This window comes from Tetrao urogallus, assembly GCF_951394365.1.
Source record: "Tetrao urogallus genome assembly, chromosome: 4".
NCBI classification, from domain to species: domain Eukaryota; kingdom Metazoa; phylum Chordata; class Aves; order Galliformes; family Phasianidae; genus Tetrao; species Tetrao urogallus.
This window is the reverse complement of record NC_136817.1, coordinates 45,016,067-45,040,979: the sequence shown is the minus strand read 5'-3', so window position 1 is coordinate 45,040,979 and position 24,913 is coordinate 45,016,067. Positions and strand designations below refer to the sequence as shown.

The 24,913-nt window shown below is 40.4% G+C and overlaps 1 protein-coding gene across 1 annotated transcript in view; it reads left to right on the top strand.

Moving 5' to 3' along the window:
• CEP135 (centrosomal protein 135) overlaps positions 1 to 7,145 on the top strand; it is a gene marked incomplete at both ends in the record, with an annotated part of 29,187 nt that extends 22,042 nt beyond the window's left edge. The window contains 5 exons of the mRNA XM_079534719.1: positions 45 to 254; positions 877 to 1,079; positions 3,652 to 3,756; positions 4,163 to 4,309; positions 7,112 to 7,145. Of these exons, the coding sequence (XP_079390845.1) occupies positions 45 to 254; positions 877 to 1,079; positions 3,652 to 3,756; positions 4,163 to 4,309; positions 7,112 to 7,145 (699 nt within the window). The remainder of the gene's footprint in view (positions 1 to 44; positions 255 to 876; positions 1,080 to 3,651; positions 3,757 to 4,162; positions 4,310 to 7,111) is intronic.
• Between the last annotated feature and the right edge of the window lie 17,768 nt (positions 7,146 to 24,913).

The window sequence follows — 24,913 nt, the reverse complement described above, 5'->3', positions numbered from 1 at the left end:
CTACTAATGTTCCTGAAAAGGTATCCATATTTGGTTTTGTTTAGCATATGATTGCACATCAAGCTTATGAATCTCAGATCTCCTCCATTACAAAAAATATGTCTAAATTGGAAGAGGACATTAAACGTGAACATCAGGATAAGTCCTCTGTGTTGGCTGACCTGACTTCTGTGAGAGAACTTTGTGTTAAACTTGAAGCTAGCAAAGACCTTTTATCTCGACAGCTTGCGTCTAAAAGCATGGATTATGAAAGGGTAAGCAGCGAAAGCAAATTTAATTTTTAGAATAAATCATATTTTGCTTTTCATGTTTTTTGTTTTTAATGGTTTTTGAAGAAAAAGAATACATTGCCTCAGAGAGTAAAATTTGTCAATTTACATCATTTGTTTTTCTGGTTATTGCACCAATCAGTGTTTTTGCTTAGTGATTTTATTAAGCTTTCTCCTAGTGGATTATTCAAGACCTTGAGAACTGTGGTTTTCATCCCCACAGAATTTCTTTATATTGGTAAAATTAATAACAAAACCAAACAATTCTACAATTTCAGCAAAAATTAGGAAACTAATTGAGCCATCCTAGTCAAATAAAATCAAGTATAGTATGTACTGTTTTTATACCTGTGCAAATGCGTGCACTATCCAAGTGCCTACACACTCAATAATCCAGTTCCCAGTAAAACTTTTTGACAGATATTTGAATATTTCTTAATTAAGTATAGTTTTAAATATTTCTCTGCCTCAGTGTGTTTTTTGAGCTCAGTTTCCTTTTCACTTTTATGAAACTTCCAATCATGTTGTTTTTTACAGCTCTTCAGGAAAGAGAGCTGTTTGTGTTTGTAAAACAGTGTATTAATTATGAATAAAATTTGTGCCCTAGGTTCTAAGTGAATTAGAAGATGTTAAATCAGAAGCAGAGTTGCTGAAAAAGCAGTTATCCAGTGAGAGACTTACAATTCAGAATCTTGAAACATTGCTGGCTACCAGTAGAGATAAAGAATTTCAGAACCATTTAACGTCTCATGAAAAAGACTCAGAAATTCAGTTACTGAAAGACAAGCTAACACTTGCTGAGGGGAAACTGTAAGTTTTAAGTTATATGTGTTATGTGGGCTACAAATAGACTTTTTTTCCTTTATTCTGGCACTTACAGTCAAATTCTTGATGTTCAGTGTGGCTGAGTAGATTTTTGCATAGACCTTTTGGCCAATTGTGGCATTGTTTAGTGAAAAATTTCTCTTTCATATCACTTAAATTAATAAATCTGGTGGAATTCAGTTTAGCACTAGCAGTGAATTCAAATGAGAATTCTAAAACAAACCTTCTCTAATCGGAAGGTACACCTTGCTAAGTTTGTTTTCACAGTCTTGAGAATAAGCAGAAATTTCTCTCGCCACTCACAGTGTTTATTCCAAAATGTTTGCTGTACTTTCTCTGCTAGTCATCATTCTTTCTCACATCAGACTCTTTTTTTCATGTCAAAATGAGGTAAGTTACACATTTCCTTAAATTCATTTGTCTGATATAACTCTCCCATCTTTTCAGTGCAATCACTAAAATCCTTTCCTCCGAGATCAAGGGAAGTGGTCCTTCCCCTCTTCACAGCACTGGTGAGGCCCCACCTGGGGCTTTGTGTCCAGTTCTGGGCTCCCCAGTAGAAGAGTGATATGGACTTAATGGATTGAGTCCAATGAAGGGCCACGAAGATGTTTAAGGGACTGGAGCATCTCCTATGAGGAAAAGGCTGGGAGAGCTCAGGCTGCTTATCTTGGAGACCAGAAGGCTCTGGAGAGGATCTATCAATGTATGTAAATAACTGAACAGGAGGGAAGACAGAGCCAGTGTCTGTTCTGTGGTGCCCAGTGACAGGGACGATGGGCAATGAGCACCAGTGGGAACACGAGATTCCTTCTAAGCGAGCACTTTTTGACTCTGCCATTGCACAGAGAGCTTGGGGAGTCTCCCTCTTTGGAGACAGTCAAAAGCCAAAAGAACTGAAACCAATACCTGCAGTGAATGTGGACAGCACTTTCATTATAACTCTTTATGTAAAATTTCAGTAAACTAAGTTTTGAAGTTTTCATTTTAGGTCTCATAACATCATAACATGGTAACACCATTTATTCTTGTGGGGATCATTAGCCAGTGATTGTAGTGGTAACTTTGCACTGAATAGCAAGATGCTGAAATAGCGGCTGAGTGTAGATGAAGATGAAGCCTGAAGTCAAACTAAATTTCAGAAAAGAATAAAAGAACATTGCAGTAGGTTGAGAAGGGAAACATGCAGAAAGTAAAAGGACAGATAATGCTTCCCTATTACAAGAAGTAGAATATAACATACCTGAACTGTTAAAAGCTATGTGTGATGACACAAATGTCAAGAAAATCACTTTGGATTGATGTGTGTAAAGGCTTACTACTGACAATTGATGCCATACATCAAATAATGATGATCTCAGTAAAGGTATAGACGGTGATGGTATCGATCACTTCTGTGCATCTCATTGCTTCATGTTTTAGATTTGCTGAATTTTGTTTACTTGAGAAAAAAAGAATTTTAATCACGTACAAAGATATAAACTAATGGAATGTCCTGACTGTGAAATAAAACATGGAAATTACAAAACAAGAAAAGAATGAGGTTTTCATTTAACATAAATTTAGCTTCTTGCATGCCAAAAATACAAAACTTTGTTTCAATCACTTCATAGTATTTCTTTCAAAAGATTTCTTCTGAATGCATTTTAAGGTTCCTTTCTTCTTTATTGCAAATGTCAATACTGTGTTTATATTGGAGGTTCCTCATCTTGCCAGGCTTGTGTTCAGGTGTAAGAACTAGTTGCATATGCTTCCATTTTCTACTATTCAGTTTTTGTAGTACTTGGAGTCTAAAGGACAGAAGCTTTAAATGCTCACAACTGTGATTGAAGTATTGAAGGGTTGTGAGTGACTTCTTTTTTTTTTCTGTTCTGTAATGCAATTTGGAGTGTTTTGCAGTCGACCGTTGAATTGTCCAGATCAGTGATTTGCTGAGAAACATTTTTAATTATGTCACTTAAGATTTTCAGGGCTGTTTTTCTTTTTGATTCTTGAGGTTGAAACAATTGACCCCAAAATTAGGAGTGCACTTGGCAAACTTGCAGATTTTGCTGGTTTGAGCTTGTATTAATACCAGTTAATAACATTTAGATGTTATTCAGTTATGTTCCCTTCTAGACTGATACTTTTTACTGCAGTTATATCAGTTATGTTTGTACTTTTTATGAGTGGCTACTATTTTTTTCTTCTTTTTCACTGTACGCATAAAAACAATTCAATATTGCAACAGAAGACAATCAGTAGAATAGTAATGTAATTAATTTGTCTGCTTTTATAGAACATTGCTGCTTATCTTTGCCTGAAAAAGAATATAGTGTGTTGTAGTAAAGATGTAATGAGAGACTTAGTAGCTTCTCACATCTTTCTCACCTTAGATTCTTCTACACGCATGCCACGGAATTGCTTGGCTCTCCTTCTAATCTGTCTCTGTGATTTGGTCTGTATGAAACAGCATGTTGAGTTTCTGGTTTTCTTTTGTTGACTTGCTCTAATTCCTCTGAGCTCCTATCTATTGGCGTTCAAAGAAAACGTTGTTGCTTCTGATGGTTTTTTTTAGAAGCAGTCATAATAGAGAGGTTTCCACACTTCGAAGTAAAGTTGCGCAGCTGCAGACTGACTATGATGTTTTAAAAAGACAGCTAACGACTGAAAGATTTGAACGGTAAGAGGTTGTTTTCTTCATATTGAGGTGGTTCTCTTTCTCATTTTTAAAACTGTTGCTTTTTTTTTTAAACATGAAAACATAATTGATATGGAAAATTGTGTTCCTGTTGTTATGCAAAATCTGATTTTCTCATGACCTGATGTAAAACTAATAACTGGAAAACTGTTTAATTAAAAAAAAAAGTGATTTCTGATTTCCTTCCTACATTTTGTGAATTTACTATTGCACTAAAAACAATCCATTATCATAAATGTGAGAGGAGAACTGAAAGACACTACAAGAAAACAAGACTCTTTGCAAACTATTGTGATAATCGCCAAAGTAAAATATAAAACATTTTTTTTTGTTCTGACACCCTGCAGTAGTGAAGTATTTTGTAACTGAAATTGCTGTCTGTTGGTAGAGAGCGTGCAATTCAGGAAATGCGTCGACATGGTCTCTCTACGTCGTCATTACGTGCTTCACCTCCTCTCAGTTCTACATTAAGATCTCCCTCACGTTCTCCAGATCGTGCAGTTGTAGGGACAGCTGATCAAGGAGCAACTGAAAAGTAAGTGATTTGATTTAGTCACTTTGTTTCCATCTAAGTTAAATGGTTTCTAGATAATACCTTTTTAATTATATGAAGTTCTTCAACACTTTAGGTGGTGCTTAATTCTTCTTTTGTTGTCTTCTACTATGAAATTTTGATTGGAAACAGTAGATGCAAAGTGCTCTCCAAAGACCATATAATGGATTCCCATTCCTGTTTTTGTTAATGGTCTTGTGCCAGCTGACAGCTCCCAAATATATATTGCCTGCTTACTACTGTTATTAATTATGTCCAGGTATATATGGTCAATTTATTACTGTTAATTTTTATCTGCAAATGACAAATGGTTCATATTATGAGAAATAAAATTCAAGAGACACTATGTAGGAAAAAGTCCAACAAGAATGAATTTGATCTCAACATGTTAGATAAAATAGTATCTAAAAGTGCATAAAAATTATTACTGTATTTTGCATTGTTAGTGCTTAAAAGCTATAAATATCTAAGAACGTGATCATCAGAGTCCAAAAAAAAAGAGGTCTTAATCAGTTTGTTCATTTTCACTGTCATTTTTATTCTTCTAGAGAGTATTGTTTTAGATGATGTCTGTTACATGCTACAGGCATCGCCGACTTCACGTCCTGTCTTTCCCATACTGTGTAACACATTGCAGTGAAGAATGGAAAGACAGGGAGAGAGAGCAGTGATTATTTTGGTAAATAGCGTATCAGGCAATAAGCTTATGAATGTAACTGTCTGTCTGCTAGCTCTGGGAAGCAGAATTCCAAACTGACAAGAGTTTAAGCTATTTATGTTGGTAAATACATATGTCCTGTTCTTAGGCTTGCTTTTGTTAATAAAATGTAAGTTTCCTGAGAACTGAGGTCAGTGTGGCCTGATCCACATTGCCAGCAATTTTTCTTCCACAAGTTTTTGACAGTGAAACTAAGAAACAAAAATAAAATATTAATGAGGACAACACAGGAGTTGTCGTCTTTTTTTTTTTCTTTTGCTTCACTGGTGAGTCATTAAGCAAACCTTGTTGCATATTAAATCAACATTTTGCCTAGTAGTCTGTGGATCATTTCTGTATTGTTCTTAAGATAATGATAAGTAATATATTTCTTAGAATGAACGTAATTAGTAGAGTATTGTCCTTATTCTTTCTTGCTTTATAGTTGAATGCAATGTAGGCTGGTTGATATACTTGAAGAATACCATGTATAATACCAAGAATACCATTTTATCCTTCTACTTTTCCTACTTAGTTTTTATGTCATTATCAGATCCTATCAGCAAATATTCCAATTTCACAAAGTATGTGTTTTGAAAGAAAGTATTTTTTAATTCATATGCAAACTAAATTACTGTCTTACCTTATAAATGTATTGTGGATAAGTACATGAGAATAATCTCTGCACATCTATCATCATCTTTCAGTCTATCTACTTATTCCTTCCAGGGAACTTAACACAGTAAAGCATACACTGTAATTGCATTGTTCTGTAACTGTATTTCTGTGATCTGATTTAATCCTCTCAAGAATTTGTCTTCCTCCTCAGCTCACATTTACTTTGTTAAGCACTTGAGCAATAAGTCAGTGAAGTGAATAGAGAGTTTTAGGTAGTACGCTAATGGTTGATATTTAGGAATAACAGAAGAGATCACAAAGTTGCTAATTATTACTACTGCTTTATCTTAATTTTCATTAATTTTCATTAGAATGTAGTAGCATTATTTTGAAATGTCTTTTCTCTCCCCTAGAAACGTGAGCTTCAAGGAGTAACGAGTACTTGAGCAATCAAACATAACATTTCTGTGTTATAAGGACTTATTATTGAAAATTATGAAGGATGACTTTGTATTCTACCTCTGTTTTCTTCAAATCAGTGATTACTTTTGTGAAATCTCTGAATACATGTGAAGCAACCAACTCTGCAAAATTCTGCCCTCCCAACTGTCTGGGAATTTTTTTGTGGGTTGTTTTGATGGGGTTGGTATCAAGTCTGGCTCGGTTTTGTGACTTCTGCATACTTAATATAATTATATGAAAGAAACAAGTATATGATATGATTATCTCCTGTTTTCTATTATTATTTTATTTCTAGATGCTTCTGTTACGTGGTTACAGAACTTTGTCTATTTTGTTGTGAGCTAACAGGAGAATAACATACATGTTTGCCTTAAAAGTGCTGAGCCAGTGTATGTTTCATACTGATGATGATAACCTATGTGTTTGGGTTTTTAACAAGTGTTTTTTCAATACTTCAGATATTGTGAAGAATGTCTATATATTTTATGAATGTATTTTGCTTACTGAATGTTTTTCTTAATAAAGAATATCAATTGTTCTTTATTGTTTTTGTCATGTAACTATTCATCTCCTTTTGCCTAGTGTTTATGTACAATTTAAATATTATCCCAATATTAAATAAAAACTGAAAACTGGTATTTTAAAAGGTGTATTGAAGTAAATATTATAAAACTAATTAAAAAGTATAGTCAGATTTCCAAATCATATTGGGAGAATAAAAAATGTTTTTTTAAAGAGCATAAATTAGGAATCCTTCACACAGCTCAAGTTGTTAGAAAGGTGACACAGATCTTTATATTATGACTCATTAGATAAAAGTGTAGAGAGAGCTAATCTTTAAAATATTTAGTGTATTTGTAGCAGAAGAGCTACAAATTTAGACTATGAGGTGTACTATCAGAATCTTATGGTATTCTCTTAATGTCTGTCTATGCAGGATATTGTATATCAGATCACTCTGCTCCAGAATGTATGGCAGTTGAGGTTGATGTGGTGTGTATTCACAGGTGTCACATGGAGGACTGGAAGTGGGGGAGTTGACTGTTGCACATCTTTCCATTGACCAACAGGTGGGGCAATGACTGCTTAATGTTTTGAATAATAATTTAAAAAAACATGATTACCAGCTAATATTGAAAGCATCCCTAAAGAGTAAGTAAACAACCTATTAAATAACAAGAAAAACTTTTTTTTTTTTGCTTTTAGAATTTGTCTATTTTGCATTATGATTGTTACAGTTCTAAATTATACAGAATATTGAGTTAACTGGAAATACTGTCTGATAGTTGTAGATAAATGCTAATTGCAAGCTAAATCAATATATTTTGATTTTACATATTGTATTTTGTCAGTTGTGTTATTTAGTGTGTGTTGTGTATGTATTATATTTTGCTAATTAAAAACAACTTGGAAAACATTCAGGAGTATCTGAAAAATGCTTGTATCAGATTAGGCTTCTGAGCCACTGGAAGGAATTGTTTATTTTAAAATGTATGCATCCATACTTCTTATTTTTGACGTCTCTCATTTGGCAGTTACAGAAATAGGGGAGGTTGTTATCTGTTGTGGTTTATCACCATTTGTAAATAAGTCAACAGTTTTTTGATGCTAATTCACTTTCTGCTCTCGGTTCTTTCAGTAGTGGCTTCTAAACACCTTATTTTGTGTATAAAGCCTTCAGAATGGAATCTAACTTAAAAAGACAAATGTTCCATCTTATTGATAAGTGTTTATTCCCACATGAAATTTATACTTTGTCTTTATTGCTAAAGCCATAACACAGTAATAACCCTTCTTACATGACTGTCAACTGTAAAAATTAGTGGATCGTGGAGCACAACAGGTATAATAAAGCTAGTGTCATTGCAGTGACTGAAGCAGCTTTCTGAAACAAAAATAATGCTGATATTCAGACATCACTTCTGCTGCTATTATTTTGAATACATTTTTGTAAGCAACTACAATAAAAGAAAAGTAAGAATTAAACAACTTTGCATTAAAATAAAATATTTTATATTTGAAAATACAAAACAAGCCAAAATTTGTGGAAGATTTAAATCAGTGGACTGTCATACATGAAAGAAATCAAATGTAAGTCAGGGATATGATCATCTCTGCTGGGCTTTGTTCAAAGAATCTTCTGTGCTGTTCTCAACTGCTGAAAGACCAAAAAATGGTGGAATCCTTATGACCTGTTTTAATCATCATCTGGGGTTAGTAGAAAGCAGAGTAGGGCAGACATTAAATCTTACTTAATCTGTTTTCTGTTTTCTGCAGTTGGGAATGGAGGAAAAGTATTAGAAGAATAATGAAGGTGAGGCTGTAAATATTGGGGCTGCTTTTTCTACAAAACAAGGCAAGTGTATTGTCAAAAGTGGAGAGAATAAAAGGATGGTTTTTATGAACTTATTAAAATTTGAAGTGCTTGATTAAACTTTCTGTGGTTTTTTTTTTTTTTTTTTTTTTTTTTGAATGCTGCTTAATTTTTTGTGTCCTACTGTACTGTAGCTGAAATGCTAAGTCATGACCTGAAACAGTGATTGAGCACCTGGTGGGAAGGCAGGGCCAACCTAGGGGAGCTCAGGTGCAAGCAATGCATCTGAGTGACCAGAAGGAGTGGAGCCATGATCCACCCCTTCCCAGACCTCATTTAAGGGTTGGCAGTGGAGGTAAGGGTATCTCACTGGAGATCCCTGACTACTGAGGCCTTCCAAAGGTAAGCAGATTTTTTCCTTTGTTTCTGTGTCCACAGTTGCTGCAGCTGAAGACTTCGCCACCTTGCTATTGTTGCTGTACTTTCTATCACGTTGCGGTGTTACAAGTGTTGTCCCTAAATGTTAATTTAGATGAACAGTGTTAAAGAGCAATTATAGAGTTCATTTGAAAATGCATTTATTTTATTTTTTGTAACCCCAAATCTGAAAATAGTGATATTTCTATGTGGTGCTAATTAAAGAGGGCTAAGTTTAGGGTTTCTGTCTTTTCATGTAGAACAAAATGCATGCAAAAATGGTGCACGTGTGGGAAAGCTGACCTATTTAAATGCCATTTCTTAAACGAATCTGTATGACCCCAGCTGGAGTGCTGGGATCAGGCCTGGGGCACTAAGGTGCAACAGAGTTTTGACTCACCTTAGGTCACTACCTCCTGCAGTGAGAGGCTCTGCAAGACTCTCAGTACCTCAGGAGGGGTTGGTGTAACCAGCAAAGAACCACCAATATGATGAAGTAGTTGGAATATTTCTCACGTAAGGAGATGCTGACTGAGCTGGGGGTGTTCAGCCGGGAAGAAAATGCATTGGAGGAAATGTGTCTATAAATGCCAAATGGGTGGTGAGGCAGTATTAGTGATAAGGAAAGGGTGGAAGTCAGTGGGCACAAATGAAAATATAGGAAGCTTGATTTAAATCTAACAGTGCAGTTGTTGTTTCCTCTTCTGTGAGAGCGGTCAAATGGTGTAGCAGGCTGCTGGGTGAGGTTGTGGAGTTTCCCTGTCCATGGAGATATTCAAAACCTGCCAGGCTGCAGTCCTGGACAACTTGCTGTAGCTGGACCTCCTTTGTCTAGTTCAACCCTCTCCTCAGTTGCTCCTGTGGGCTCACAGCTGCAGCCGAATTTGGTGATGATATTTTCCTGACAGCAGTGTGATTAGTTTACTTTGTCCATCTGTTGCTTGGAGGAGGGCTGGTGCATCAGAGGGCTGTGCTACCATCCGTTAGGACCGGGAAGGCTAGAAAGACAGGTGGAGAACCTTATGAGGTTTAACGAGCAAGTGTGAAGTCCTATGCCTGGGGAGGAATAATTGCATGCATCAATATGGGTTAGGGGAGGAGCTCTGCAGGGAAGGACCTGGGTTTCCTGATGAATAAGAAGTTGGCCATGTGTATCTGTGTGGCCAAGAAGGCCAATGTATCTTGAGATGGATTAAAAAGAGTATGGCCAGAAGGTCAAGAGAGGTGATCATCCACCTCAACTCTGCCCTGGAGGAGACACATCTGGAGCCCTGTGTCCAGTTCTTGGCTCCCTAGTGCAAAGATGAGCAGGGGCTTGAAGCATCTCCAAGCTGAGGCTGTTCAGCCTGGAGGAGACTGAGAGGGGATCTTATTAATGCTTACAAATATCTAAAGGGTGGATGTAAAGTGGATGGTGCCAGGCTCTTTCTAGCCTGTGCCCACTGACTTTTGCCCTTTCCCTGGACGTGATCTAGCGGTGTGCCTAGCGACAGGACAAGGGGCAGTGGAAACAAACTGGAACAAAGTTCCATGTGAATGTGAGAAAGAAAGCCTTTTTTACTTTGAGGGTGACAGGGTAGAGGGGCATGTTACGTAGAGAGATTGCAGTCTCCTCCGAAGATATTCAAACCTGCCTGGAAGCTTTCCTGTGCAACCTGCTGTAGGGAACCTGCTTTAGCAGTTGGCTGCACTTGGATGATCTCCAGAGGTCCCTTCCAGCCTCTATTATCCTGTGCTTGTGATATATAGTGAAATTATGCTTTATTTTCTATGTTATTTTTGACTTTTAAAATTTATGAGTATAAAAATAATTTCTATTGCTTTTTTTCCCTCAATATTAGAATAATCTACAGTCAAGCAGAGGTAGATGATGAGTTTTGGTATTGATCATGTTGTATTTCCCTCTCCTGTGCATGGGACTAGGCGAGCATAGTCTGAGTGTAGCTGCTCCACCACAGGCTTGCCAGTGATGCCTCCAGGAATTAGACTATTTGTTTATATCAACAACAGCAGCATGATAGGAAAAGGGGACAGTTGGGGAATCAATGTGGATGCCAGTGGCTCTTTATACTTAGTTTTAATACAATTGTGTATTTTTTTAATACAAACAGAAATGAGTGAAAGTGTGGTTACTGCCACTTGTAAACAAAGTTCTGAAGGAAGTTTTGCACTGAGCTTTTTCTTATGTTGACATCTGATTGTTTTATCTGACATGTGGGTTACTGGACTAAAGCTGCATGTGCAGTAAGTCTACCTGTACTCATTTTCTTTGCATAAATATAACTCGAAGAATAGTAGACTCCTCCTATCACAGGTGCTCCTTGCTTTTCTGTGGTGTATTTGTGCCATCTAGTGGACGTCTGTCTTTTTTCACGATCATAGCACACCGCAGGTACGGTTATTCCACGGAAAGTCGATACATCTACTAAATTCGCAGTGAAACAATTATTTAGAATGCCATGTGATTCTGCAAACATTGCTTTGCCAGAGAGGTTTACAGCTGCTATCGCTTTGCAGAAGGAGAGCACGTCCTTAAGAAAAAATACAGAAATCTCAATTCAGCTTAAATCTTCTCTTCCATGAAAGCACAAACACTGACTTTATAAAAAAAAAAATCTCATATAACTGAGGAAATTGATAGATCTGAAGGCTGAATTTACCTCTGTTCTAGTGACTACCACTGAAGTTCTGGACTCTACTGTCTAAAATGTTTAAGTTCTGCAAGGGCAGCAAAGCAGAACAGTAAAAAACCTGAATCCCTCAAAAGAGCGCTGCGAAACTCAGCTTTAATAATTGAGGTGGTTTGTGGCCACGTGTTTTCGATACAAATATATACATGTAATTGCTAATGTAAAGATAGCATTCAATATACTTTTCTGTCCTCCAAATAATGTATCTGGTACAGAGGCTTCATGCAGTGTATGCTATGACTGCAGTTATGAAGGAAATGAAAAGGGAATGGACAACTCTCTTGAGGTGTAGAACTCCAGATTATTGCAGATGAAAAAGTGAGTTAGCATTTATTCCAGTGTTGTATGGTTTATTTTTTAATCCATTTCCCAATCCCCTCCCCCGTAATACTTCTGACTCTATAATTTGCTGATCTGCAGATCATTAAAGAGTCTAAAACTATATTCTCCCTTTAAATCATCCCAGTATTGGACACAGAAGAATGTGCACGATGGCTCTTTGGTCCAACCCAGCATGGGTGTTACTTCTCTGTAAGATCCTGTTCTCTTCAACAAGAGCAGAAGGGGCACTTTTACCTGGGCCAGAAAGTTAAGGAACAGACTGGTTCCAAAGCAGTACGTCCATCCCCTGTCTCCGTACGTGACCATACAAACCCTATGTCTGAAAGCAGGGTCCAAACATAGCCTGAACTCCAGCCTGGGGCCATGCCCACCACCCTCTGGTAGGTGTAGATCCTTTCCCTGACGCAGCTCCATGCTGTTCCCTCAGGCCAGCAGAAATCATTCCCTTGTGGAACTAGGGGCTGTCACGAGGCCTCCCCCCAGCCTCCACAGCAGCAGGTTTTGCCGCGTGCTCCTCGGGAAGCTTGGGATGCCAGCAGTAGTAAAACCTTGCTGACTTGCAGCCTTGATGGCTGGCTGATCTGTGGGAGTGGGACCCCGACAGAGGTGACAGAAGTACTGAGTGTAAGGATGCAGAAGAGAGGGAAAGCTGTTTTCCTGCAGTGCTGTTTTGGGGCTGACAGCTGCATTTTTTCGTGGTTGTTTTTTTTTTTTTTTTTTTTTGTAGTTCCCTCACACTTCGTGGTGAATGAAATTAGACAATGGTTTGCATGTCACACCAAGCAAGCTCTGCGCTCAGACTTGGGTCTCACTACGGGACGTGAACAAATCAGCATCCAGAGCCCGGGCACAGCTCAGGCGGCACCACGGTGCCGGTACCAGCGGGCTCCGGTCTCACCCGTTCTCCCTTTCCGCCGCCCGAGGCGCCGAACAGCCCTTCTCCCCGCCCGCGGCCGCGCTGCCCTGGGGCGGCTCCCGGGGCTGGGCGGTACGGTGCAGCCTGGCGGCGCTCCTCCCGCTGCCGCCCCTCGCAGGGCGGGCCGGGCCGGGCAGGTATCGGAGCTGCCTCCGGGCCTTGACGCCGGCTCGCGCCCTGCGGCCGGGCTGCCCGCTGCTGTGGGCGGGCGCGTGAGCGCGTGCGGCGTTGCATCGCGCTGGGAGGCGGCACGTGGCGCCGCGCCCCGTGAGGCGGAGGGACGGCGGCGGCGGCGGTGTCTGCGGTGGGGGCACGGCGGGGCGAGCCGGCAAGTGGGTAAGTGGCCGCCTGCCGCCGTGACCGCCTTTGTGCGACGGACGGAGGCGAGCGGCGGTTTCGGGAGGCGCTGCCGGCAGTTTCGTGGCTCTCGCATCCCTCCCGGCCGCCCTTTGTTAGCGTTTCCCGGCGCGTCCGCGTGCTTTGGGCTCCGCTGAAAAGCAGAACCCGCGAGGAGGATGGCTCGGTCTCACCCGGCGCCTGTCAGAGCGGCACCGCTTTGTCTGAGCGCCGCGAGCCGTTTGTCACAGCGCTGCCATCGCGTTCCGGTGGGCGACCGAACCCGGCGCTCGTCGGGTGTGAGCGGCGTGCGGGCTGCGGGCTGCCCCCGCCCCACCCCGGGAGCCCCTTCCCCAGGTGAGCCGGGTGGGGCTGTTCTGCATGGGAAACCGTCCTCTTCCCTTTGGGAAACGTGTGTTTTAGAGAGCAATGCGAGCTGCGCGTCTTTCCTTCTATACGTCATTAACATACATCGCTTTCTTGGCGACCGGGGTGTTAACATCACTAAATGACATATCCGCATATCTCCGGTTGCGGTCCGGTCGTAGTTCTGCCGTTGCTGTGTCGTTTCAGGGTAACCCGCCCCGCTAGAAGCGTACGGTACCGGCTGTGGGCAGCGACCTGGAAACCACAGCCGTGCGCCTGAAAAATTAATGCTCCGACAATGGTGGCAGGGAAAGCGATCCGCTGCTCCGGGGGGGTGGGGGGAGCACGGACAGCCGCGGCACTGCCGGGCGGTGCTGAAAGCCGCTGCACACCCCAGCGTTGTGTGCCGGCCCCAAATAGCGTGCAGCCGTTGTGCAGGGAGAGAGAGCTCTTTCCCTAGAAACAGAGCCCTTCATGCTGCCCAATGGCAGCCGTGTGTGGCAGGTGCTCTGTTTTGGCAGATTGAAGACAATACATTGGGGTCAGAACCGATTTTTTAATTTGATGTGGAGTAGCGCGGGCTGAAGAGATTCTCATTGCCAAAATAATTCTAAGCACACCATGCATTGATGGTTGGGAGTATGAATCAGTATGGGAGCGTGAATCAGTAGGCACCTTATGGTGAGACGCTGTAACAAAGCCACCAGTATATTGTAACACAGCAGTAATTGCTGGTTCTGCTTGTAATGTGCTCTGTGCCGTTTGAATCCAAGTCAGGAACTCATCTATTCATAAAACCAGCTCTTCCCTGGCTGGTATTGGTCTGTAGGTCTGGAGGTTGTGTTTGGGTTAGGATATTTCATTCCAATAATGATCCTGAATGGAACGCTCTGTGTTTATTGAAACTTTACATGAAATTGATTGGTGTATTTATTTATGTCCCAGTTTTATTATAATTACGAGAATTATTCAGAAATTTTTATTAATAAATATGGTACATAGCAAAGAGATTGCTCCCAGTTGCCATTGGGTCTTTCTTTTCCAATAGGAAAACGTTTCTCAGGGCATCCCCCTCCTCAAATCAAGGGGTCTTTTCAAATACCCGATTGGACAATCCTGCATTTTAAGATTCACACTGGTGAGCAACAACAATTTTTTTTTATTGCATATGTGTGCTATATAACATCATTTTTAAGAGCATAGTGATGACAGACCCACTTGGTCCAAACCAGGAAAGTCCTGCAACGTTCTGTGGTAAAGCATCACCTTTGCTCTTTTTTTATTTGTTTCTTACAGGTGATTTTGGTTTGTCATCTTGTGTGGGTTATGCAGGTGGTAGTGGGGATGAGCTGATAATCCATTTGGTGAAATCAACATCTTTTTTAGCATCTGCATCCTACAAACTGAAATAGAACAGGTTTAATTTCAAAAGTGACAGTTACTGTGACAGTAACGTGCCATTTTAATTGCAGATGGTAAAAAGCTGCATTTCTGGTTTCTGATAACAGCAATGAGAATGCTGAAGTTCTGAGGTTTTCTCCTGCTCTGCCACACAGTCATTCTGAATGTTGCTTTGCCAGTTATCTCAGTCACTGAAAATTGATATATCCTTGTGAGCAACAGTGCTCAGCCTTATTTCAGTATGGTTCTGACTGTAGATGTCAGGAAAGGTCTTTTAAAACATGAAATTGCTGACATAATAAGCGTTGGGTGAAATGTGATGATCAGTTCATGAACATGAATATATTTTGTTGTTGTTTTACATGGAATTTTTATGTAGACAGCATCTGCTTAAATGTCTGCAGCATGACTTTTTTTTTTTCTCATAAGCCAGGACAAGGATTTTTTTCAGATTCTGATTGATTTATATTTGAAAATAGCTGACACTGATTGTTAGGAGGAATTTTTTTTTCCTCACACAAAATCAGCGCACAGCCTTTGTTCTGTAAAGGCTCAAATAGGAGAAATACAGCAAATACAGACAAGCCTACCAGTGGCATTTAGAAAAGTACAGTCAATTTCTTTGGCATCAGCAGCCTCGGGGCAGCGCGGTTGTGTGGAGCTGCCTTTAGTGTGGTGTAGACACGGAGCTGCTCTGAACACAGATGCTTTCATTGATGTACATGTTTGAGCAGGATTTAATAAAGTGGTCTGAAATGCATGTTAAAATAGAATTCATTGGTTTCACATAATGTGATAGAATGCCACATAACGTTGTGGCATGAACTGTAATCACATTAGTGCTACCACTGGGCAGGCCAAATTCTCCTCTTTATCTGTTCAGATAAGAAGTGTGTTTGTTTCCGTGGTGATCCTGTGAGTTCTGTCTTTAAGAAACAATGATTGCTGTGTCGACCTTGTGCTTATTGTTTCAGACCACTTCCTGGAGGCACTCCTCATGCTTCTCTGCCTTGCATGTTACACAATTTCTTTGTTTAAGAACAAAAATACGTTTTGTCAGAAGCATATGACAATTGCACTTAGTTTACTTTCAGCATTTACATTTATGATTTCATACAAAGGAATAAAATTTGGCTTGTTACATATAAATTTTAATTAATACTGTTCAAGAGCCAGTGTGTTACATGGGCTGAATTGCAGTGATTTGTTTAATTAAGTTTGGGGGGAAGAAAAATGTAAGGATCTTGCTGTGTATTATCCTGGGTACATGGCTTATGCTGCAGTTGTACCACACATGTGAAATGAATATAATTCAAATGCGAAATGATAAACGTGTGATCTACATTCATGCACTTTTAAAGACATTTTAAATTCTCGTTTGTGTGGATGCCACTTGCCAAGTTACAGAAATACCAGTTTCGTACTTTGAAGAAGCCCATTTTAGAACGTAATCTCAGCTGATTGCAGCTCATGGGACCAGGTGTTGTAGCTCAGCTATTGTAATTATCACCTCTCTACTGACCACTTTCAGCTGTAGTAACTAACTCAGCTGTGGTAACTAACTCTTAGAGAATGAAATCATTAAAGTCAAGCTCTTCGCATCTCCAAAATTGCCAACTCTATCGTTTTAGTTACAACAACTACCTAGCTTAATTTTCTGTAACTGTATTGCCTTCAGAAAACCTATTTATTCAGATCATTTTCATGTAAATGCTTTCGTGGTGCTTTAGTGCTTAGATGGACAAAATGCAGTATATGCGTTATTGACCTGCTTGCACGTGTTTTTTCATTGCTCAGCTTTTTCTGAAAGCCAGCAGTCAGAGCTGGGCAGCTCGATGAACCTGGCGATGGGTGGTGAGGCTGCTGTGGCAAATGAACTGAGCTGTATAGACTTTCATGTGGCTCTTCAAAGCAAGCTGATTTTGTTCAAAGTAACATGCAGTCTTTCCCTATGATCTTTCATAAATTCACGTGTGAAACTGTTTAGCAAAGGAAAATGAAGTTGCAGAGTGAACTGTGGAGCAGTTTGACATAATGTAGAAGAGAAAGAAAAACAGTGATTGAAACCCTTGTAAATCTGTGAGTGTATTTTGGTGCGCAGGTGATATAGTTTGGTTGTGGCACCATCTGCCAACAAAAATGAACGATCTCCCCTCTAATAAGCTGTGAAACTTTGTCAGGTCTTAACTATGTGAGCTGTAGGTAGCGACCTCTTCTCAAAGGTCTGCATTTTTACCATCTTCAGAAATCCTGCACAAATTTTTGGTGTTATGACCTCAGAATATTGTAGTTTTCACACATTCACCCGTGAAAACTTTAGCAAATAAAGTGAGAAATTCCGTGTTTCTCATTAACACCCACTACAGCATTTGTAGTGGTGACTTTGGTGGTGCTTACTGCATGTGCAGCTGCATGTAGTTGGAGGGGGACTGCAAATATTCTAGATACGGAATTAAAGTTAAGTGATTTGACAGGACAGAGATGCTGTGGTTGTAATCAGCAGGGATTAGGTGGTAGTTCTTCAGAAGATCTGTGGTTTGTGATGAGTTGTGGAACCAAATAAACAAAGTCATGCTACTGCGGTAAAGGCAAGCCTGGAATTGTGATGTGCAAATAGGAGACCTGCATGAAGGATGTGAGAAGTGATGCTTCCAGCCTTGCGATAATTCTCTTCACGTGTATCATTGTATCCAATTGGAGTGAACATTTCAAGAAAGATCAGACACATTGGAGAGAATCAGGAGGAGAAGAATTAAAACAATAGGAGACTTAGAAAATGTGGGCTTTGAAAGTTGAAAGAAGTTGGGGTTGTTTCAGCAAAGAAGAGTGGCAGGGTGAGCGCAACATGATAACCTTCAAATGTCACAGAGCTGCTGTGAAGCAGTGTTTCCCACACCTGTGCTGGCTCAGAGATATGTAACAGGTTCAGCATTAGTGAAATTGAGCAAAGGATTGGTCACTGGATTGGGGTTTTGAGGATTTTAGAATCATTAACTGTTGGAATGTTAGTTAGGGACAGTGTGAATGTATTTGATTCTTTCAGGAGCAGAGTAGTGGGATAGATTACACTTGGAGGTCACCTCTAGGCCTGTGAAACCCCAACACTTTGCTTCCTGGTGTTGACCACAATGTGACTTGTCCCCTCACAAATGCTGTTATTGGACAGATTGGCTGTATGTGTTGTTCTCCAAAGAGAGCTGGTGTGTGAGCAGAGATGACCAAACTTATAATCTCTCTTTTAGGGCCAAATCTCACATTCACTCCTTTTTGCCCAGGCACCAGCTGAGGTGCCTTTCAGGAAAGAAGAAAGTGTGAAAGACTGAATGCTTTGGGAGGAACCTAACCTGAGATCTGGGTAGCAAAGGGAAAGTGACAGGAATTGGAGAGCATTGGTATAAATTTCACAAGGCAAAGAACTGTGTGATGAGTAGGATAGTACATGAACACAAGACATAAAGAAAGGGAAAGGGGAGATTAGGCTTTGGGGCAGATGGCAAGAACTTGGCATGGAATAAAAGAAAGTGCAAGAACTCAAGTTTCCTCGTAATGGTTTTGACTCTTTGTATGTGTTTAACTTTACTGATATTACTGATTTTTGTTTTACCAATCTAACCCAAGCTCTAATGGGTGCACAGGGTGGATCTACCCAGAAACAAGATAGGAGGCAGGGACAATAAACTGGAATGCAACAGGTTCTGTCAGAATATGAGGGAAAACAACTTCACTGTGCAGGTGATGGAGCACTGGCACAGGCTGCCCAGAGGCTGTGGAGTCTTCTCCTTGGAGATCTTCAGAAACTGCCTGGATGTGGGTCTGGGCACCTGTTCTGGATGTTCCTGCTGGAGTGAGGATGGGACCAGATGGACTCAGTGGGCTCTTCCAGCCTCAGCTATCCCGTGTGTCTGTGTGCATGTTCTCAATGGGAACTGGAGCAGTGTGCTGACAGAAGCTGTGGTCTCTGGCATCTGCAAAGGAGGAAGACATCTGAAGAAATTGAGTTAGAAGGTGGCTTAATTAAAGCATTTTCATTCACTTGAATGATAAGCTTAGCTAAAGGCACTGGAAACTAATTAAGGCTTGCTATTGCAATTCTGACTTTTCCAAACATTTGTAAAGGTTGTTGTTGTTTTTTTTTTTTTTTTTTTTTTCTTCTTTTTCTTTTTAAACTTTGGCAAGTAACAGGGATAGTGATGTACATGAAGACCAGACTCTAATTGTCACCTAGCTTAATGTGAAGCATTAGTTATTAATTTCCCAGCCCTGCAAATGACGTGAAACGGAGCAGCCTCTTATGAAAAGAAGATCAAAAAAAGCCTTAGTTTCCTATTTTTCCTTCTAGTTGCAAATAAGGCAAATTTTCATACCTTTCTTCAGAAGAAATCATGTCATCAGCTTTCACAAAGCTGTTAGAGCATCAGAAGTTGCTAAGAAAGAAAAAAGCGTGGCTGATTTTTTTTCCTTTTCTTTCAAAAATCTGTTCCAAGCCTGTAGATACTCAGCAGTAGCCTGTGTTGGCCTATCTGGGGACTGTGATGAGGTACAGTGCTCTGAAGCTTTGGCACTCACTGCTGCTTGTGTTTGGAGGAGTGAATGGCACCCTCATCTTGTACAGGGGGGTTTGGTATTATTTCTAACCACCCTGTTCCATCTCTCCCTGCTGCCAGTGCAAGGGTGGATTGTACTAAGCAACTCTGCTGTATTTTTCTCTGGCAATTAGTCTTTCAAGTGCCCATACAGCCTGCTGAACACTATCACAAGTTACTAGGTTCTGTATCCTGATACCAGCACCTGATATTTAATAAACTTCGTGCTTCAGGTGATTGTGTTTCCTGAGATGGGATGGAGGACCTACTGGCTGCCCGGTTTAGGTTACAGACTGCTGGGGATGCAGGAGGAGCAGTGCTGGTGTACCGGCAGTGGTCAAAGGGTGATAGTGGGATGAGGTTTGTGGAGATGGTGTAGTAGCTTCTGTCATATCTACCAGTACAGCTGAAAAACACAAAGTAGGTAACCTTTGGAGAACTTCAGTGCTGTGACGTGCTTTCCATTGGTTAAAGGCCTTCCTCTACAGCCCTTCCAACCAGAGGCTACAGACCAGAGAAATTATTTAAATATGTTTTTTTCACCACCTAGATGTTTTTTGTGGAGCTATTTTATATTGTCAAAAGGAGCAAAGGAGATGGTGAAGGCTCATTAGTAATTCCAAAGGGAAGTTGAATGTTTGGTTTCTCAGACTGAACGGTGACTGTGGCTGGGTCCTGTTCTGCACAGTGTTATCTGCAGATTACTTATTTTCAAGCTGTAGTTTATCTGTTTTGAGAAATTGCCTTCAATTTGGCATAGATTGAAAATGAGGACAGGCCATTTCAACTCTAGGTGGTTCTGAGATTTTCTTTGAGGGTATTTGGAGGACTAGTTGTCCATTTTTGAGAGAGCAGGGTGGCTCTTTAGACTTACAGCAATGACTGCTCAGTGAAGGACAATTCTCCTGAGGAGGAACAGATCTTTCTGCGGCTCACTCTACAAAGCTTTGATGCTTGGATGTCATGCTGAATGGAAAGGCTCATCTAACCATGTGTTGCGAGACAGAATGTGCAAGTACTGTCCTAGATTTGTGAATTGGCAGATGACCCAGAGATGTCTCTATGGAGGACTAGAGGTCCTACTTGGCTTACAGTTGGCATTTTGCTCGTGCTAGAGCAGACGGGAATCTATACTGAAGTGAACGACTGCATATATAGGTAAACCTAGTAATGCATACACAGACTGTGTACTGTTGCATTTGGCTTTGTACTGTTTTAAACCTTAAATACCTTTATGCCAAGTTGATCGCAATTCCATGGTCACGTTTGAACTTTGGTTATGGGAATCCCTATGCAGCATTTCAGTGGAAACGCCTCTTTATCTGACCCACATCCAGGCAGTAGTTGTGCTGCCTTGGTCAAAAGGAGAGCTTGTTGTGTTGCTTTAGGATCACTGTGGAGTACCTTCTGCACAATATGCTTGGGTTGCACCATTCAAAAGGGATGCCAGGAGGTTCTGTTTCCTAACAAGTATGTATGTTCAATTTCTGGCAGACAGTGGCACTGCATCGTGTGTGTATGTGAAAAACATGGGATGACAGCTCTTCTTTTTGCCAATAAATGCTGCTGTGATGGTGGTGTTACTAGGAAGGTGTTGCCCATGCGGTCTGTCTTCCATTTCTTTCACTTCCATGCCAGACACCATTTTGTCAGAGTGCCCCTCTGCTGCCATCTGTTGCAGGGCAACAAAATGTAATGGAATACTGGTGGGAATGGTCAACCTCTACTGCCATACCACCACCACCTGCCTCCGACATCATGGGCCAGCATAATAAAATAGGAGGTGTTACTTTCTGAGCAGCTCTTGTACTGCAGTATGTCTGTTAACTGTGGTATACCATCACAAACAGAAGGACAAATGTAGAAGGACAAACGTGCTTTGGGGCTAGAGCTGAGAAAGTCTCTAGTAGTGTCTTTTTTCAAATTGCTAGCTGGTGACCTTCATGCGTGCCACTCTTTATGTGTTTGCTTTTGGTCTTCGTGCTCCATAGATGGAGCTTGTGTTGAATTCTGCATCTGCAGGGACAGCAGCACTGGCTTTGCTTTTCTCAGCAATTAATTGCAATTACCCACAGTCTCTTATCACTTAAGTTTCAGCTCTTTCTTGTGATTTCAACCTGTCAGTCTGTAAAGAGCCTACTTTAAGTTCTGTTTTATTCCCTTTCCTGACTCTGAGTGTAACTTTCTAAGCCCAGAGCATTTCCAACCTAGGGCTGTTCAGCCTGGAGAAGAAGAGACTGAGAGGGGATCTTACCAATGCTTATAAGAATATGAAGGATGGGTGTAAAGTAGATGGGGCCAGGCTCTTTTAAGTGGTGTCCAGTTATATGACAAGGGGCAATGGGCACAAACTGGAGCACAGAAAGTTCCACATGAACGTGAATGTTGCCCACTTGGAAGGTGACAAAGTACAGGAACAGGCTGTGAGAAGGGTAAGCAGGTAACTAATGTGGCAGGTAACAAACTGAAGACATTTATTTAATTAATAGAAGATGTATTCAGTATATTTTATCTAATAACCTCTTGGTATGTGTAGGTTGGATGGTTTTGTCTCTGTAAAAACATATGGACTGAAAGACCAATGGCTGATTTCAGGCCTTTCATTGGGTGACAAAATGAGTACGCTGTTTGCTGGCACTTTATAATTGCCTGGAACTTGTACATGAAGTAAGTGAGCTCTTCGTTTATCTTCATTCACAGGGTAACACGCTCAAAGGTTACCCTCCAAAAACACATGGGCAATGCTTGCCTTTTAAATTTCTGTAAAATACCACAGGAAAGTCTCTGCAATGTAGGGCACAGATACAGGTGGCTACAAACAAACATCTGCAGCTAGCTAGTACCAGGCCCTTACTTAAAGGGCAAAAAAATCTGGTGTACATATAATGAGCGAGTTATGCTCTTGTCCTTGCGGGCACTCCTGGTCCAGCTGCACACAGTTGTGAACCCAGATCCCTGATATGCTTCCTGAGAACAAGCACAGCTGAGCTTGAGAGAATGTCGCTGCTGGGGCAGCTCCACTGGTCATTGGGTTTTATCTTTGCTGTAAAATGCTTTGTTAAGTTCATGAAGGATTAAAAGGAGAAGCAGTGCTTTGCCACGCATATATTTGGTTTCTTGTCAGCAACCTATGCTCACCTCCCCTTGCCCTCATGCTTCTGGCCTTCTTCCAAATTGATGCTATTTTTGCAACTCGTGTCTAATTTTTTTCCCTTTCTGATAATGGAATGCCTAAGATTTTGCTGAGGTCCAGTAAGCATGGCATGATTCTTTCTATTTTCATACATCATTATCTTATTTGGCATAGAATTTTCTTGAAAAAATAATTAATATTCATATTCTTACTTTAGCAACTGCAAAAACTGCATCGTGTTTTTCATTTTTTTTCCTGGGACTCCAGTGTCATGGTGTTCAGCCGCATTTAGTATATATATTTTTTTAATTTACCAACAAACAGAAGAAATGCGCCTCATGTGCCTTGCAGAAGATTCTTTTTTCTTTCTTTTTTTTTCTTTTTAATACTTAAGGAACTTTCATCACCATTCCCCAATTCTTCCATAGGATCCTGCCCGATAGCACATTATACTGCCAGTGAGTCCATCTGCTCAGTGCCTAGGGACGGGGACTGATGTAAAACCCAATCATTCCTCAGTAGAGGGAACTTTGGTACTGACTTTGGGACCAGGGCTCTGGAGGCTCCGCACTGGAGCACGTTGTAGTGCGGCTGCCCCTTCCCAGGCTGCACGGCATGCCTGGGGCCATCACAAGCACTTGTCTGTTCACTGTGGATATTTCGTCTTTCCTTTTAGTTTTTCTGTAAACCATATCTGAAGGGGGAATGCAGAGCTGGTTCACAGTGGGAGATGTTTGTGCTGCATAGATTATCTGTTGTTCTTCATGTAAGAACACGGTAAAAGATAGTGTAATCAAGTATAATGAATGCCTAAGGCAGTTTGAGCTCTAATTGGTTACCTATCTGGTACCTGGATTTCTGCTCCGCTATTACTTAATGCATTAATAATGCTTATTATTAATTATATTATATTCTATTACATATATAATAATAAAGTTACATTTTATTATTATATTATAATTATTGTTAATTATATATACTGGTACTACAACTGCTTATTATTTTAGCAAGAAATGGTTTGCAGGCTAATGCATGCTACAGTAGTTTGACATTTGTAACTCCAGCATATTACATCAAATAACACTGTAGTCGAGAAGAGTATTTTCCTTTAGAAGTTTCTTTTTCTATAAATTCTGATGCCTGCCAGGGGGCAACTAACTTCATATCTCTGTTTTAATATTTCATGTGCTGTGACAGCTCTCCTGTTCATAAAGCCAATTACAGCCAATCCTTGGCACACTGTTTTTATACATGAAAGGTATTCTCTGGTCAACACGGGCTATTTAAGACACAGGCTGGGCTTCAGCAGCCTCATATAGTAGTCAGGATAACATATCACAGACTTGATCACCAAAGGCACTGCTTTTTTTTTTCAGCGCTGTTTTATGTGAGTAGTTTCCTCATCGGCCATGCTATCAATATCTTGTAAAATAAGTAAACATATATAGGATTTTATGTGTTTAGGTGTCTGTTTCTCAAATCTGTTTCCCACTTATGACAATGTTTTTTTTCTGCCAAGGTTCATAAATTTTATTCAAAAGTCAATTTAAATTCTAGATATTCAGATTTCTGCCCCCCCGTTTTTTTTTTTTTTTTTCCTAAAAGAAACAGATGGTTTGTTTGCTTTTTGCTTCTCTTCCTACATCTATGTCTGTTTTTAACTATGAACAGTTTGACATAGCACTAGTGTCATGCCAGTCACTGTCATCATGCAAAATAAGAAACAGTATATGAATGTTACCCCAGGAAATCTAAACTAGAGTGTCATGGCTTGCAGTGGCAACGGGATAATTTAACCTTTGAGGTTTTCTGCGTTTTCAGTGTGAACTTCAGCTGCTCTCCAAGTTAGCAGGGCAGGTGAAAAAGCCACAGTCCAAAAAACTGTGTCACTGCTTTGGAGCATTCCTCAGGTCCTGTGCTTGCTTTACTGATGCAAGCACTGTGCTAAAGGAAAACTCAGTTTCTAGCTCTGTGCTGGCTGGCTACCCCTGAGTATGGGTGACTGCGAACAGCCCTTTGCTTTGAGGAGTATAAACTTGTGTGTCCTTTTTGCAACTAACCTGCTCTGGGTTGTGGGCAGGTGAGCATTTCCTAAGCATGGGGGATCTTTTCTGTGTTTGCTAATGGCTGAAGCATTGCAAAGAGTAATGCTCCCCTGAAGTCTATCTCCTTTAGAAAAAGGCTTTTAGGAAGGTTCGTGACAGCTGGATCTGAGAAGATATTTTAAACTTGACTTAATGGAGAGGCGTCATGAATATTTTTCATTTCTGTTTTAGCTCAGCCTATTTAAGTTGTTCGGTAAATGATCTAG